This window comes from Stegodyphus dumicola, chromosome 7, assembly GCF_044657685.1.
Source record: "Stegodyphus dumicola isolate Sdum_Otavi_A_Nest chromosome 7, ASM4465768v1".
Taxonomy (NCBI): domain Eukaryota; kingdom Metazoa; phylum Arthropoda; class Arachnida; order Araneae; family Eresidae; genus Stegodyphus; species Stegodyphus dumicola.
This window is the reverse complement of record NC_140774.1, coordinates 77,091,876-77,105,662: the sequence shown is the minus strand read 5'-3', so window position 1 is coordinate 77,105,662 and position 13,787 is coordinate 77,091,876. Positions and strand designations below refer to the sequence as shown.

At 33.2% G+C, this 13,787-nt stretch overlaps 1 protein-coding gene across 1 annotated transcript in view; it reads left to right on the top strand.

Annotated features, from left to right (window-relative positions):
• The window catches only part of LOC118193892 (uncharacterized), a 48,049-nt gene that overhangs the window by 22,706 nt on the left and 11,556 nt on the right, over nucleotides 1-13,787 (top strand). Inside the window, exons 5-7 of the mRNA XM_085820505.1 lie at nucleotides 2,482-2,580; nucleotides 8,540-8,671; nucleotides 8,791-8,843. Of these exons, the coding sequence (XP_085676631.1) occupies nucleotides 2,482-2,580; nucleotides 8,540-8,671; nucleotides 8,791-8,843 (284 nt within the window). The remainder of the gene's footprint in view (nucleotides 1-2,481; nucleotides 2,581-8,539; nucleotides 8,672-8,790; nucleotides 8,844-13,787) is intronic.

The window sequence follows — 13,787 nt, the reverse complement described above, 5'->3', positions numbered from 1 at the left end:
TACAGCAAAGTTACAGTTTTAACCTTGATGAATCTTCTTGCTGTTCCAAACTTGACACTTGCATTTATTTGTGTAATTGTCCAGCCATTTGGAATAACAACAAGATTATCACAAACAATATTTCTGAAGGTGCACCTAAGGAGATGACTGAAAAGTACAGGCATTAATATAAAATACATATTTTTCATGATTCTGATGAGGGAGTGTTTCATTTGCTCATACTCACTGTGAATATATCCATAGTTTTAAATGATTTGAGTCTTTTGTGGAAATAGTGATCTTAGGTAGCTTACAAAGCAGGCTACGATTTGGCTGCAAGTTTTAAATAAAAGTTATATGTTAGTAAAAGGAAATGGTGAAAGATAGAATTAATTAATGAGACCCATTTATGCAAGTTTATATTATTAACTAAGATGACGCTGATCATGCAGCAAAGTTACAGTTTTAGCCTGGATAAATCTTCTTGCTGTTCCAAACTACTTGACACTTGTATTTATTTGTAATTGTCCAGCCATTTCGAATAACATTAAGATCATCACAGACAATATTTCTGCAAGTGCACCTAAGGAGATGAATGAATTACATTCATGAGAAAGGGAAAGTTCCATCTCACTTCTAATGGAGACCACCCCAAAAGAACTGAACAAAGGTTCTGCCACCAGTCTTCTCCTACAAATTTCAGACTACATCAGACTGAATTATTGGCCATTAACCTATTATCCTATCAGAATACCTAAACATTCATATAGGTATTATGTTAAGAATCCCATGTCTCTGCATGGTGTAACTAATTTTTCCATTGTATATTCTAATCTAAAATGAAATGATTTAATTCAGATTTTTACTACAATTGATAGGAGTTGTGTAGGAATATAACCAAGTATGTTCTTATAACATTTAAGCAGGTTCTTTTACCTGTTAGCTTATTTATATTCTTGACTTGTGCTTTTCCTTATACTTGTAACTGTGTAGTTCCCCTCATTGACTGAATCAATTCAGCTAAATGATGCACGGAGAGTACCAGATGTGTCTTTCTTCTTTCATGAGCAGTGGTATAAATAGGAGTTTTGAGTGCTGTCGAGCAAATGAGTTCTCTTTTAGACTTTGCTTTGTTAGTAATTTTGGTGACCTGCAATTCCTTGGGTTGTTTATAGTGCTTTACCTTGACCATAAGGATTGGTATGCATCTTAAATTAAAATAAAATTCTGAATTTGAAATTTTCCTTTTCATGGGCTGCATTATTCAAAGAGATCTCTATGAGCACATAACATAGAACAATGTATACACATTATTTTATGTATACCGTATTTATGCGAAAATAGACCCCCTTCTAATATAAGACCACCCTTTCATTATAGGATAAACCTTAAGAAATAGAAATAAAAGTGAATAATTTTTTCTTAAATAATTCTGAGAAAGAAAATCTTAGTTTGTTATCTTTTCTATAGACCTTAAAATAACAGTACCATTTACTATGGTTGAAAGTTGAAGTAAAGGTAAAAGTTAGTGATGTATTGTTACCTATTTGTTTTCAAGCAAGATCTGATCAGGACGATTCACTCTGTGAAATTTATCAGTACCTTTTTATAATTCATTACTCATTAGCAATAACACTGATAAAAAAAAATCCAGAATGTTTGGAGAATCGAGAGCAGGTAGCGAGGATGGAGCAAAGAGCAGAAAGAATAAACAAAGAGTGGGATCAGAAGAATTGACTCAGTTAAACCCTAACTGCTGAAACTGATTTCTTTCAACTGTAATTTTGAGATTCCCTAAAACCTTCATTTACACATAACTCATAATAAAATTCTAGAATAAAAGTTTTTTCAAAGAGCTGGGAAATGATAAATAGCTCATATATAACATGGGAACATTCTTTTCTTCCCTAAAATGTAAATCAGTATTTCCTGGCACATTTCCAACATGAGCTGTATTTCTTTCATCAATCAAGTGTAAGCTTGTTCAGTAAAGTGAATCAGTTCATGAACAAATAACAAGTCTCTGTTCCTGGCACACTTTCAAAAAAAGCTCTTTGGAAACCTTAGAAGAACTGCAACACCATTCCCTGGAATTAGAGTAAATTCACTCAATCAGGTGAATCAATTTTTTGAATCAGTTCCGGAGTGTACTGTCCGACTCTGCGAACACCCATAAGCCATACCAAATGATAGAACAAATACAATAAAAAACTTGAACCATTACAAAGTTCAACCAAAGGCATTGGTTCATTGGTAGATTCGCAAGATAATAATTTACTGTTGTGCATTTTAGATCCATTGAAATTGTGAGTAAATTAACAGGTAACAGATAAAGCAACTTTACTTTTCCTCCCCCACCTGTATTTCTACATTTTTCATGGATTTTTTTTCTTTGGGCATGTAACAATGTGATCATTATATGAATTTGTTTTAATTTACTTATTAATTATATCAGTTATTTTTTATTCTTTCATGAATGAAATATGCATTTCTTTTGAACAGGGTAGAGCATTTTTAACCACGTCATGTGATGTATTTGGATTGTCGCAAATTGTAGCCATAAAGGACCTTGTTGATGATGAAAAAATGCATGGTCACCTGGTTAGAAACTTTATTTCTAAAACTCATGTTTATAAACTAATGAAATTCTATTTTCGACTATGATCAGTGTCTTTTTATATTACATAATAAATACATTTTATCATATAGTTTAAAATTTTGCTTTGAAATTTGCTCTGTAATAGTAATCATTGTTTGCTATGATATTTAGTAACTATAAAATTAGTTAAATGAAAGAACTTAAAAAGATTTAAAATTATATTTTCAAAGGGAAAAGCTTTCAAAAACAGTCTATTTCTAATTTTTTCATTTTAAATTTTACAACATATATTTTAATTTACTGTAATGTCTTCACTTCTCTTGCTTTTATGCTTGCCATTCATGTTAAGTTTGTTTAATCCATTTGTTTCTGCTTATCTTTTGGTCAATGATGCTTGATTTACTAAAGCAATTTATTTGGAGCATCATAAATTTATAATTCCATTTTTATTTACAAGTATAATGATAAATTTAATGATATTGCTAGGGCCCAAATGTTTAATTGCAGCACTTATTAGGAAATAATACTGAGGCTTTCATAAATTCTATTTCTTGTGTTAATACAAGCCCTTTCAGATGTAATATGGTCTTAAATATGAGTTTTGCACCTATTGCTCCCATTTGTCACCTTTTTATCCTATAGATTTCCTCTCACTTTACTTCTTACTTACTGCATTAGTAATATTGTATAAGAAAAAAAAGTTTTCATTGAAAACCTTGTTTGTATATGTAACCTTGACTAATCCAGTGACATTAAATCAGCTTAGTTATTTCAAATAATAAAAATATGAACTTAAAAAAAATATTCAGGAAACTACAAAGAGAGAAAAGAGAAGAGGAGAGGAAAGCCATCATTTTGAGTTGGCTTAAAAATAGTCATGTGAAGAGAATGTTATGGTAATATTTTTGTTTTATGCTATAAATTATATTAATTTCTGCATTATGCTGCAGTCAATAAAATGGACAATTTGAATAATGCTTCGTTGACTCCTTCATGAACCTCATTTCTTAAGCAAACCACATTGTGACCTAGAAAACTGCACCATTTCAGCTGCTTTTTTCCTCAAAAAAGGGAGACAGAAAGGGGGAAAAAAGAAGTGTGTGTGTCTTTTAAAGGAAAAGGTGAATTGTCAAATATGATGCTCGTGACTGTAAACATAGCTATTTATAAAAAAACATATGATCTCATCAATTCAGAAAAAAATTTTAGGCAAAATACCAAATGAACAACGTTTCTGAAAAATGTTATAATTTAAATTTATAGTATAATAGTATTTTGTAGACAATTATTAAAAAATTGCATAAGGTGTACTGATAAAACATTTAAGAACTGAAAAATTTTCTTGTAATTTTGCTAAAAGTGCAGAATGAAATACATACTCTTTTTTTTTTTTTTTGAAAATAATAGAAACAGTTATTATATAAAAAGTAATTTTTACCAATAAAAGTATTTTTATTCTTACTTATTACAAGAGTGTTTTGTTGCACCATGAATTCCATTCTTACATATAGTACAAATTAAGCTGGATCGTTTAAATCCATTACCATTTTTTTACTGCATATCTCGCATTGTTGAGAGTTTTGCCCAGGCAATTTTTCTAAGGAAAATTTCTCATTTAACTTCTTAGGTGCCGGCTGAATTTTGCATAGGGCTGTTTCTTTGTACAGCAGACTTCAATGCGAACTAGATGTAAATGATATAGCAGTGCAATATATGACAAGCAACAATTCATACTTGGCACTGGCATATCAAAAACAAAAACTGGGTATGCTGTCCATATACTGTTCAACGCTGTAAAGACAAAAATGGGAAATACAACATGTGAAAACAATTATTCAGTTCAAACAGTAAGCCACTATAGTAGCACATCTGTGGAAAATATACGCTGGTTATCATAAATTAAGAAAAATCACAAAAATAGCGACAACTCCCTAAAAAATAAGCCAAACCATGTAAATTTGAATATGTTGCCAAGTAAGAGTAGCTGAGTAAAACTCCAATAGGCAAATTAGTGGCACTGCACTCGGAATACGTCATCTGCGAGGAGCATAAAAGTCCATGTCTGAGAGCAAGTGCACATATTTCACTGTGATATTGACATCAGAAATCTGAGATAGCCAATTTGTAACAATGATCTCCAGACATCATTTGCCTGCAGAACTACGGCAGAAAGAAATTGGGAGACTAGATGCAGGACAAAGTCAAACAGAAGTGGCCAGGTGGCTAAATGCGTGACTTTCTGTGGTTCATAGTCTTTGGAGGCAATTTCAAATCACAGATTCGGCACCTAGGAGGTTCAGACAAGGACGGCCAACTGCTACGACGAGCGCCGATGATCGATATTTGACATTATGTGCATTCAGGAATAAAACCGCTATTCCAACTCTTCTTAGATCCTCCCTTGCTGCAGCCACCGGAAGGTTGGTGTCAACATCAACTGTGGGTAGAAGGCTTCACAAAGGTGGTCTGTATGCGAGGCGAACAACCATTTGCGTGCTGCTCAAGTCGTGCCATAGGAGGAACCGTTTGCAGTGGGCACAACAACATGTTCACTGGATGCCTGAGCAAGGGCTATTCTCTTTACAGATGAGTCCAGGTTTAATCTAGAGTGCGATAGTAGGTGTTATTTGGTATGGAGAGAACCCGGAACCCGTTATCATCCATCAAACATCCGTGAAAGAGGCAGTGTCTGTGTTTGGGGTGGCATATCTTTGGGTGCACACACAGACCTACATGTTTTTCCAAGGGGAACCCTGAATGTTCATGTTTATAGAGATGACATCCTTGATGCTTATGTCCGCCCATATGCTGGGGCAATACATGATCCTTTCCTGTTACAGTACGACAATGCAAAACCACACAGGGCTCGCATCGTATATGATTATCTCCAACAGGAAACAATTATGTGCATGGAGTGGCCAGCTCGATCCCCGGACTTAATCCTATCGAGCACGTTTGGGATGCTTTAGAGAGACATCTAGCTGCTCTCAATCCACCCCCTTAGACCTTTGCCACGCTTGCAACTACTCTGCAAGAACAATGGCTCTCGCTTCCTATGGAACTGATAGACCACATAATTGAAAGCATCACACATTGTTGAATGTGCTGTATTGCTTCTAGAGGCGATTATATTCCATATTGAAGGTATTTTTACTATAGCAAACTGACATCTTCGATTTGTTCATTTTATACATGTGCTAATTTCTATACTACCATAATTGTCTGGCAATTTCTTTTCATGTTATTTGATACCTTACTATGTGTTGTATATTGTGGGTAAGTTTCATAAAATTCTACTTGTAACTTTTTCAGCAATCGTGATTTTTCCTTAATTTATGATAACCAGTGTACTTAATTCCATACTCACACCAGTGGTTCTTCATGTCATGTTGTGGTGAATAAAAACATTTCTTTGATTCTAAATCTACTTTATAAAGTAAATTCTATATACAGGCATATTACAGATTAGCTGGAGTTACATGATAGCTGTTTAATACCACACCTGTACATCATCACACTCATCCACTCTCTACTGAAAGTCTAATTAACTATACATACATGGCGGCGCAGCGCCCTCTATAATTTTCTGTACAACATCATGCCTAAGAGATTACATCATTAAAAATCACAGTTGAGTGAGATTATTAAGAACCACAGTTGATATGAATACAACTGCTCTCAATTAATGTGAAAATTATAGTCACAAACAGCAGCGAGATCATGCTTTTTGGTACAACAGCAGCGAAGCGTGATAGTGCTTCGCCACATTTTTTTCACAACACAAGAGAAGTGTGATATTGCTTTATCACATTCAAATAGTTAAGTGCAATAAACTCGTTGTTAATCTTACACTGACATTTTTACACTGTGATATACCACTTCAAACTTTTAAATATTATTATTTGAAAAACTTTTAGAGAAATTTGCTTAAGTATCAGTTCCAGATGAAAGTATGCTAAAGAATTATATCAAGTGTATTTACTGTGTGATTTCCAAGGAAAGTATTTCTGTAGTATATAATGCAGCTCATTCATATGTATTAATACTCAATGAAACTATCCACGTCACTAAAAAGTGCACCTTGCCATTCCATGTTAGGAAAGAACCATTTCAAATAACATTTACTTTTAATAATCTTATTTGAGATGTATGAAGCAGGAAAAATTAATGCAACCAATGTAATGCAATGTTTTTATTTGTAGAAAAATTTTATTAGCTAATAACATGTAATACTGCTTTACAAAATTTTCATTTTTTTCCCTCCTGGTAGAGAAATTAAATAAACTTTTTTGTACAAAGTTTCATCTCCTGAACATGAATATGCACTTTTAGCTAATTTCTTCTTCATCATCATTTCTAATGCTTCAACAGAAATTTGATAACATTACTGCACCCAATTTTAAACTGCATTTTTCTTCCATTGTTGCAATTTGTTAATGAAAGCATTCTCCGTGCTCATCACTGACATTAATATAATTATTTGTTACATTACATGCTGTATCATTTGGCAATGCATAGAAAGGGAGGGATACCGCTGTGGAGGACTTTTTAAAGGAAACTTGCTCATATCCACATTACATATTAGGAAAACCACAAAAATGCCCATGCAGCCAGTTTGTTCACTAAAACTTCAATCTGACTGAATGACCAGCGTTCAGCGCCTTTTACTGATTGGCTGCTGGTGGGCCATGGGTTGCATTTATACAGTTGTCAGTAAAGACATCTAATTGAGAATAAATGACATGAATTTTTAGTGACATTTAGCAACTGGTCCTTTTTTTTATGATGTCAGAAAGTATTCCACTCTTTGTTCATAATTCTCTTCTGTTCCTCCAAACTGTGACATGCTTGTTGAAATGCATTTCATGCTATTTGTTCACCATCATAAAATTTCTGTTCTAAATGACATGGTACAAACCACTTAAGAACAAACGTACCGTCTTCCATCTTATCCAAAATTAGGAATGGAAATTTTCAACATAAACATACAAATACCAGACTGCCTTGCTGCAGTGCCTTTAAAGTTCTTTATCTATCCCAAGTTGGTATGACGGGGGATCAACAATATCTGTTGGATTTGTAAAAGGTTGTGAAGTAACACTTTTCAGCTGTCAAAAATTCAAGGCATTTACCATGTAATATAAATCGCTGGCATAACTTTCTCACTCACAAAGGAATTCTTTACCCATTTATGTTTATTTCAAACTTCAGTTATAATAAATAGTATAATTGAGCTTGTTAATAAGTTTGTTAAACCCCCAAAAGTTAACATTTTGGTTTTTATGCCCTGATTTTCAATGTATCAGGATTGATTTTGTACACTCTGATCAGTGCACCTTGCATGGAAAAGATTGTAGGGTGCTATTTTATATATCCATGATTAAAACTACCTCAATTAATCTTATTGAGTGTGTGTATTTCCACAAATGTTGTGTTGTTATTACTGTGACATTGAGAAATACTCTTGAGCCAGATGCTCAAGAGTATTTCTTTGCACCCCACCTCTTCTTCTGTTACACCAAATTAGTCACTAGTTGAACTGTTTTAGTGTCATTTTCATGTTTCACATCCTCAAATTAAACTAGTTATTAATTAGATTATCAATTACGTATAATTTATTAGATTGGGCACTGATTTTAAATTATGCATAGAATAATGGTAAACTTTCAAGAAACATCCATATTCATTTTAACAGCTAATCTCTTTTATTATATTATAAATTAGTTTATTTTATCTTTAATACTGACATTTTCTTTTTGTAATTGTTATTTTAATTTTTAGCCCATTGTGTTTGCTGTTGTTGTATGTGCTGTGCTTAATGTTCCTTGTTTGAAAGCTGGCAAAATGTTTGTTTAATTCTTTAAGAACAATAATTTATTGTTATTTTAATTTTAATTATTATATAATTAATTGTTATTTTAATATTTAAGAACAGTAATTTATTGTTATTTTAATTTTTAGCCCATTGTGTTTGCTGTTGTATGTGCTGTGCTTAATGTTCCTTGTTTGAAAGCTGGCAAAATGTTTATGTTTAATTCTTTAAGAACAATAATTGCAAGCATTGTGCGCTTGGGAAAAGTTGGTGCAATTCAGGTAATAAAAGTTATATTTGAAGTAAAGTAATTAAGTATTTATATGTACATAGAGTGCAAAGATAAATAATTAATTTATCTATTATAATAAATATTTCTTTCTTTTCTTTATGTATGAAGGCACAATTGTATCAGTTTAAAGTTCAGCATTTCTTGGATGACATACTTTCAAGGTAGCACATTTTTATCAAAACTAACATTGCAGTGTTTACTTTAATTGATTAATTTTTTATTGTTATTATTATTTTTATTTTCACATTCTTCTTTTTGCATGCAGTAGAAAATATATATACAGTAAATTAAAATATTTGAGTAGCTGGTGTCTATCAGTGCCATAAACATTATTAGCCTTTAAGATATTTTTCATGTTACATACTTGAAAATCGTCTGTAATAAGGTTAACCAGTTAAATTTCTTTGTGTAATTAGCTTCTGAAAGTTAAATTCATTATGCTTGATGCACTATGTCTTCATTCAAAGTGATGAAGATTCTTATCTGTTTTATTTTCATTTGAGTTAGTCCTTTTATTGTGACAAACATCTATTTTCATAATACATTTAAAGTACGGTTGTAATTTAAAAATAAAGATGATGATATTCCAGACTAATTATAATTTGACCTATTTAATTATTATTAAAATACAGACACAGATTAATGTGATTGTGTTTGTTATCATTTTAGATATTGTTATTGATTTGCCGAAGTCCTGCCTGTTTGTTTGCAAACACATTAAAAGTATATTCCTTATTATGATCAAAAATGCAATTAATATGATCAGACTATAAAAATAATTTTTTAAACTAATGTAAAGTTGCCAAATAAAGTTAAAATAAAATATTAAAATTGCCTAGTGACAGGGAAATGTCATCAAGTGAGCGCTTAAGTCATCAAATAGTTTAGTTTTGATTTCATTCAACCATTTAAAATTAGACCAAAAAACAAAATTAGTCTGATGTGGATTTTGAATAACTATTGATTTTGAGGGTGATGAGAAAGAAGACTTTCTTTTCCAGGAGAAAAAAAAAAAAAAAAAAAAAAAAAAAAAAAAAAAAAAATTCTGCAGAACTTTTTCTTTTTCCTTGGAAAAAAAAAAAATTCTGCAGAACTTTTTCTTTTTCCTTGGAAAAAAGAATTCCCTCGTAGCATCTAAAACAAAATTTTACTTAAGCATGATTTCTTCTGATGAGGGATACCTTAACACATTGAGCGCCATGTCAGCCATCTGTGGCTGACACTAGATTTTCCGTTTAGGCCGCGTCAGCCATCTGTGGCTGACACTAGACTTTCCGTTTAGGCCGCATCAGCCATCTGTGGCTGACACTAGACTTTCCGTTTAGGCCGCGTTGACCGCTGCTGGCTGACAGCGTGTAACATGATATATGACCATAAAATTTACCCTGTTTTATGGAATTACAGAAAAATTATTTAAAATTTACTTAATTTTGATTCATTACAGGACTAATGGATTTCATTGAAACACAGTAAGCATAAAAACGGTTCTCCATTACAGCTATTACAAATTGTGACAACTGTCTTAGTCTTTTTTCTGCCATTACTCTGCCAGCTTCAATTGCATTTTTATCATAACATAATTTACAATATTTCCGTACTTCAGAGGCTTTTCCCGGTTTTCTTTGGAGATTTTGCTGTTGTTTCTTAGATATTCTTGCATTTCTGTTCGATGGAACATCTTCTTTTTCACAACTTGTAAGGGATAGCGCTAATTCTTTCCGGACTTCAGTAATGCTAATTTTCTGCTTTGTAATATCTTTCTATAGAATGTAACTATTTACAAAACAGACTTTGCGTGTAACGTGTTGAATGAATGCCTATAGGAATCACGTTCCAATAGGCATTAACTATCTTTGTAAACTAAACTATCTTCTACTGCGATAAGGAATCGCTGGCCCTACAATACCAGCGCTTTTAAGCGGTGCCCGTGGCCTGAACGGGATTGCCTAAGAAATACGCTTGGCGCTCAATATGTTAATATTAAGATCAGGGGTACAGCATCGGTCAAATAATTTCCAGAAATATTATGAACAGTTCAGAAGTGAACTTTTGCATTAAAGACATTATGAACAGTTCATAAACTTTTGCATTTTTCTAATTAAAATACTGTGAAAATATGCATTTATATGTTTTTAAAATTTTTTAATATTAAATTAGTTAAATTCCATTGCTGTTTTGAAAGATATTTTTTCTCTTCATTCAATGTTATCATTTGGTTAATCTTACCAAAATAGCTGCAGAAGAGTGTAATCATATTAAGTGGCACCTGTCATATCAACTTTCAATTAAAATATTGCTAGAAGTGTGGGTTTAAAGCTAAAACACTGTTTGATGGCAGCAGACACTGGATTTTATACTCAATCCTGTGATATGCTGTAATCTGATTCAGAAAGTAGTGAAATACTGACATTTAAACTTGGACATTCTAGTTCAGTTCTTATGAATCTGCTGACTTATGCTGCTCCTAGCCATATTAATTAGGGTTACCAGACATCCAGGATTTTTAAATAAGAGTGATTATCTCTCTGTTTAATCACTCTCACTGCTAACTGCATCAGCTTCAGTAGAAACTACTTTTTCAACTATCAGCAACATTTGGTCTCTAGAAAGAGGTCAAGTACAAGAGTAAGCAGTCAAGGAACCTTTCTTTAAACCTTGAAAGTGAATTCCATATTTTATGTAGTAATTTTTATGAATATAAAAAATGTTTCTGAGAAAAATAACATCTAATGAATAATATGCAAGAGGGCCCACAAGTGCCAAGCAGTAAGTCATTGAACACTGGTAATTTGGTTCTAGGTTTGAATTCTGCAAATGGGCAATTTCATATTTTCCATCCATGTGTAATGTGTATACAAGCCAGTTCCATTAGAAAGTCCTTTCTGAAGGCATCCCTCCCAGACAGATAGCCTTTGAGTGCTGTGTAATAAATAAACCATTAATCAAATAAACCAAATCAACGAAAGAATGATATTGTTACGAAATGTAAAGGTGTGGTAAGATGGCTTGACCGCAAAGCAGTTTTAGGGTTGCCATAAAATGGCAAGGGAAGGCAGGGTTGCCGCATTTGGCAAGAAATCGCCTATTTGGTGACATTTTGCAACAAAACTGCCGATATTCTGGAACGAATTCTTGCCGATTTAGGCCAGAATGTTCTTGAACACCAGCTAAAAGCTATATAAACCCCGCTGGTACGCGGAGAGTACTAGTAGTGAGAGTGTGCCTCTCTCATTGAGTGAATGTGTCTCGTCTAGCGAGTCAAACCCTGCGGAGGTGATCGCGTTGACAGCCGGCCAGCGAGTGCTGAGTGGGTCATCGAGTGCACCGAAAGAGTCTCGTAGAGTATTGCGGTTAGTGCATCGTCGAGAGAGCGTGTTGAGCGGAAACGACTGAACCAAGAGTCAGAAGCTGTGCTCTGTGTGTCATTGAGTTCATTACGAGTTGTAGCATGGAGAGTCTCGAGAGTACATGGAGTTCCAAGAATGACCAAGCAGAGTCGGGTGCCTTGCAGGAAGCTTGTCTCCGCCGTTATTGCCTGACAGTGTGAAGGCTGTGTCGCTGATTGTTCCAACGTGTTTATAGTAGAACTTCGACAACTGTAAAAAGTGTTATTGGAGCTGTCCTGATTAATACTGGCAAATAAAGTGTGTTTCGATACTTTATCAAGTGTCGTCGTTATTCACTCCAAATCTACGAACCCCGTACGAACGTGAACGAACAAAATAACGCAACAACTGGTGTCAGAAGAAAACAGAAAAACATAACAATATACAAAAATGAAATGGAAGCATGGATCCCAACGATCCACTTCATCTTTGGAGTGGACACGTTGCAAAAGACAATACAATCTACTTTTTAATGTCTCGAATATTTTTTTATCCTTGCTGTATACATAAATTTCCTTCCTAGAAACTTTGTATATACAGACCTGTATAATGTATGTGTATATATATATGTGTGTGTGTGTGTGATGATTTTTAAATGCGTAGATGAAGGCACTGGAACTTTCACAGCTTATGATACTGCGTAGATAACCGAGAAGACCGTATTGGCACAGTGTAAAGCATGATGACGCAATTTAGCACAATGTATCTTAAAAATTCACAATCTTTATTTTTTCCATGCATATCAAATCATCCTTTTTCAGACAAGATGTTTCCTAATTATATTTGAATATTTAAATTGCATTTTGAATTAGAATGTCATCTTAAGTAAGTAGCAGCAGCATGGTTTAAATGCGTCTTGCCGGCAGGAGATTTGCGGATTTCAGAGGAAGAAGGTTGGGAGTGGGAAAGTTTCAGTTCAGAGTTTCGGTTTACAATTAAATTGATAGGACATGAAGAATCTGCATTAAAAAGTTACGTAAGATAGAAAAATCTGGAACTTGTGAGAAGAGATGAATTTAGGGGCAGATCACCAAATTTAGAATGTTAATTTTGAGGTCACCAGTTATTTTCTTGAAACAGCTATCATATTTTGTTATACAGTCAAGTCTTTAATCCGGATTCATCGGGACTTCGGCGATTCCGGATTATAGATCATCAGTGTAAATCTGGTAAGATGGCATGCAAAAATTATACAATTAAAAATATGAAACGGTAATTTATGAAATAAAGAGCAATTATGATCCAAAAAGTATCAAAATTTACCAGTTATTTTCTTGAAACAGCTATCATATTTTGTTATACAGTCAAAAGTCTTTAATCCGAACTCGTCGGGACTTCGGCGATTCCGGATTATAGATCATTAGTGTAAATCTGGTAAGATGGCATGCAGAAATTATACAATTAAAAATATGAAACGGTAATTTATGAAATAAAGAGCAATTATGATCCAAAAAGTATCAAAATTTACAAAAAAAAGCTTAATATTTATTTTTTACTTTATTAAATATTTCTTTCAACGCGCGCATGCGTAAAGCATACTTTATGCATAGTCGAAATTAGAAAATTGCAATCAGAAAACTATTTGATGTGTATTCGTGATATTTATAATGACGAGGAATTTGATTTAAATCATATCAAAGACGGAGTACGTCGAGATGAAATACTACATTTAGTAAGGAATTATAAGCCGAATAAAATAAAAACATCTGAAGATAAGGA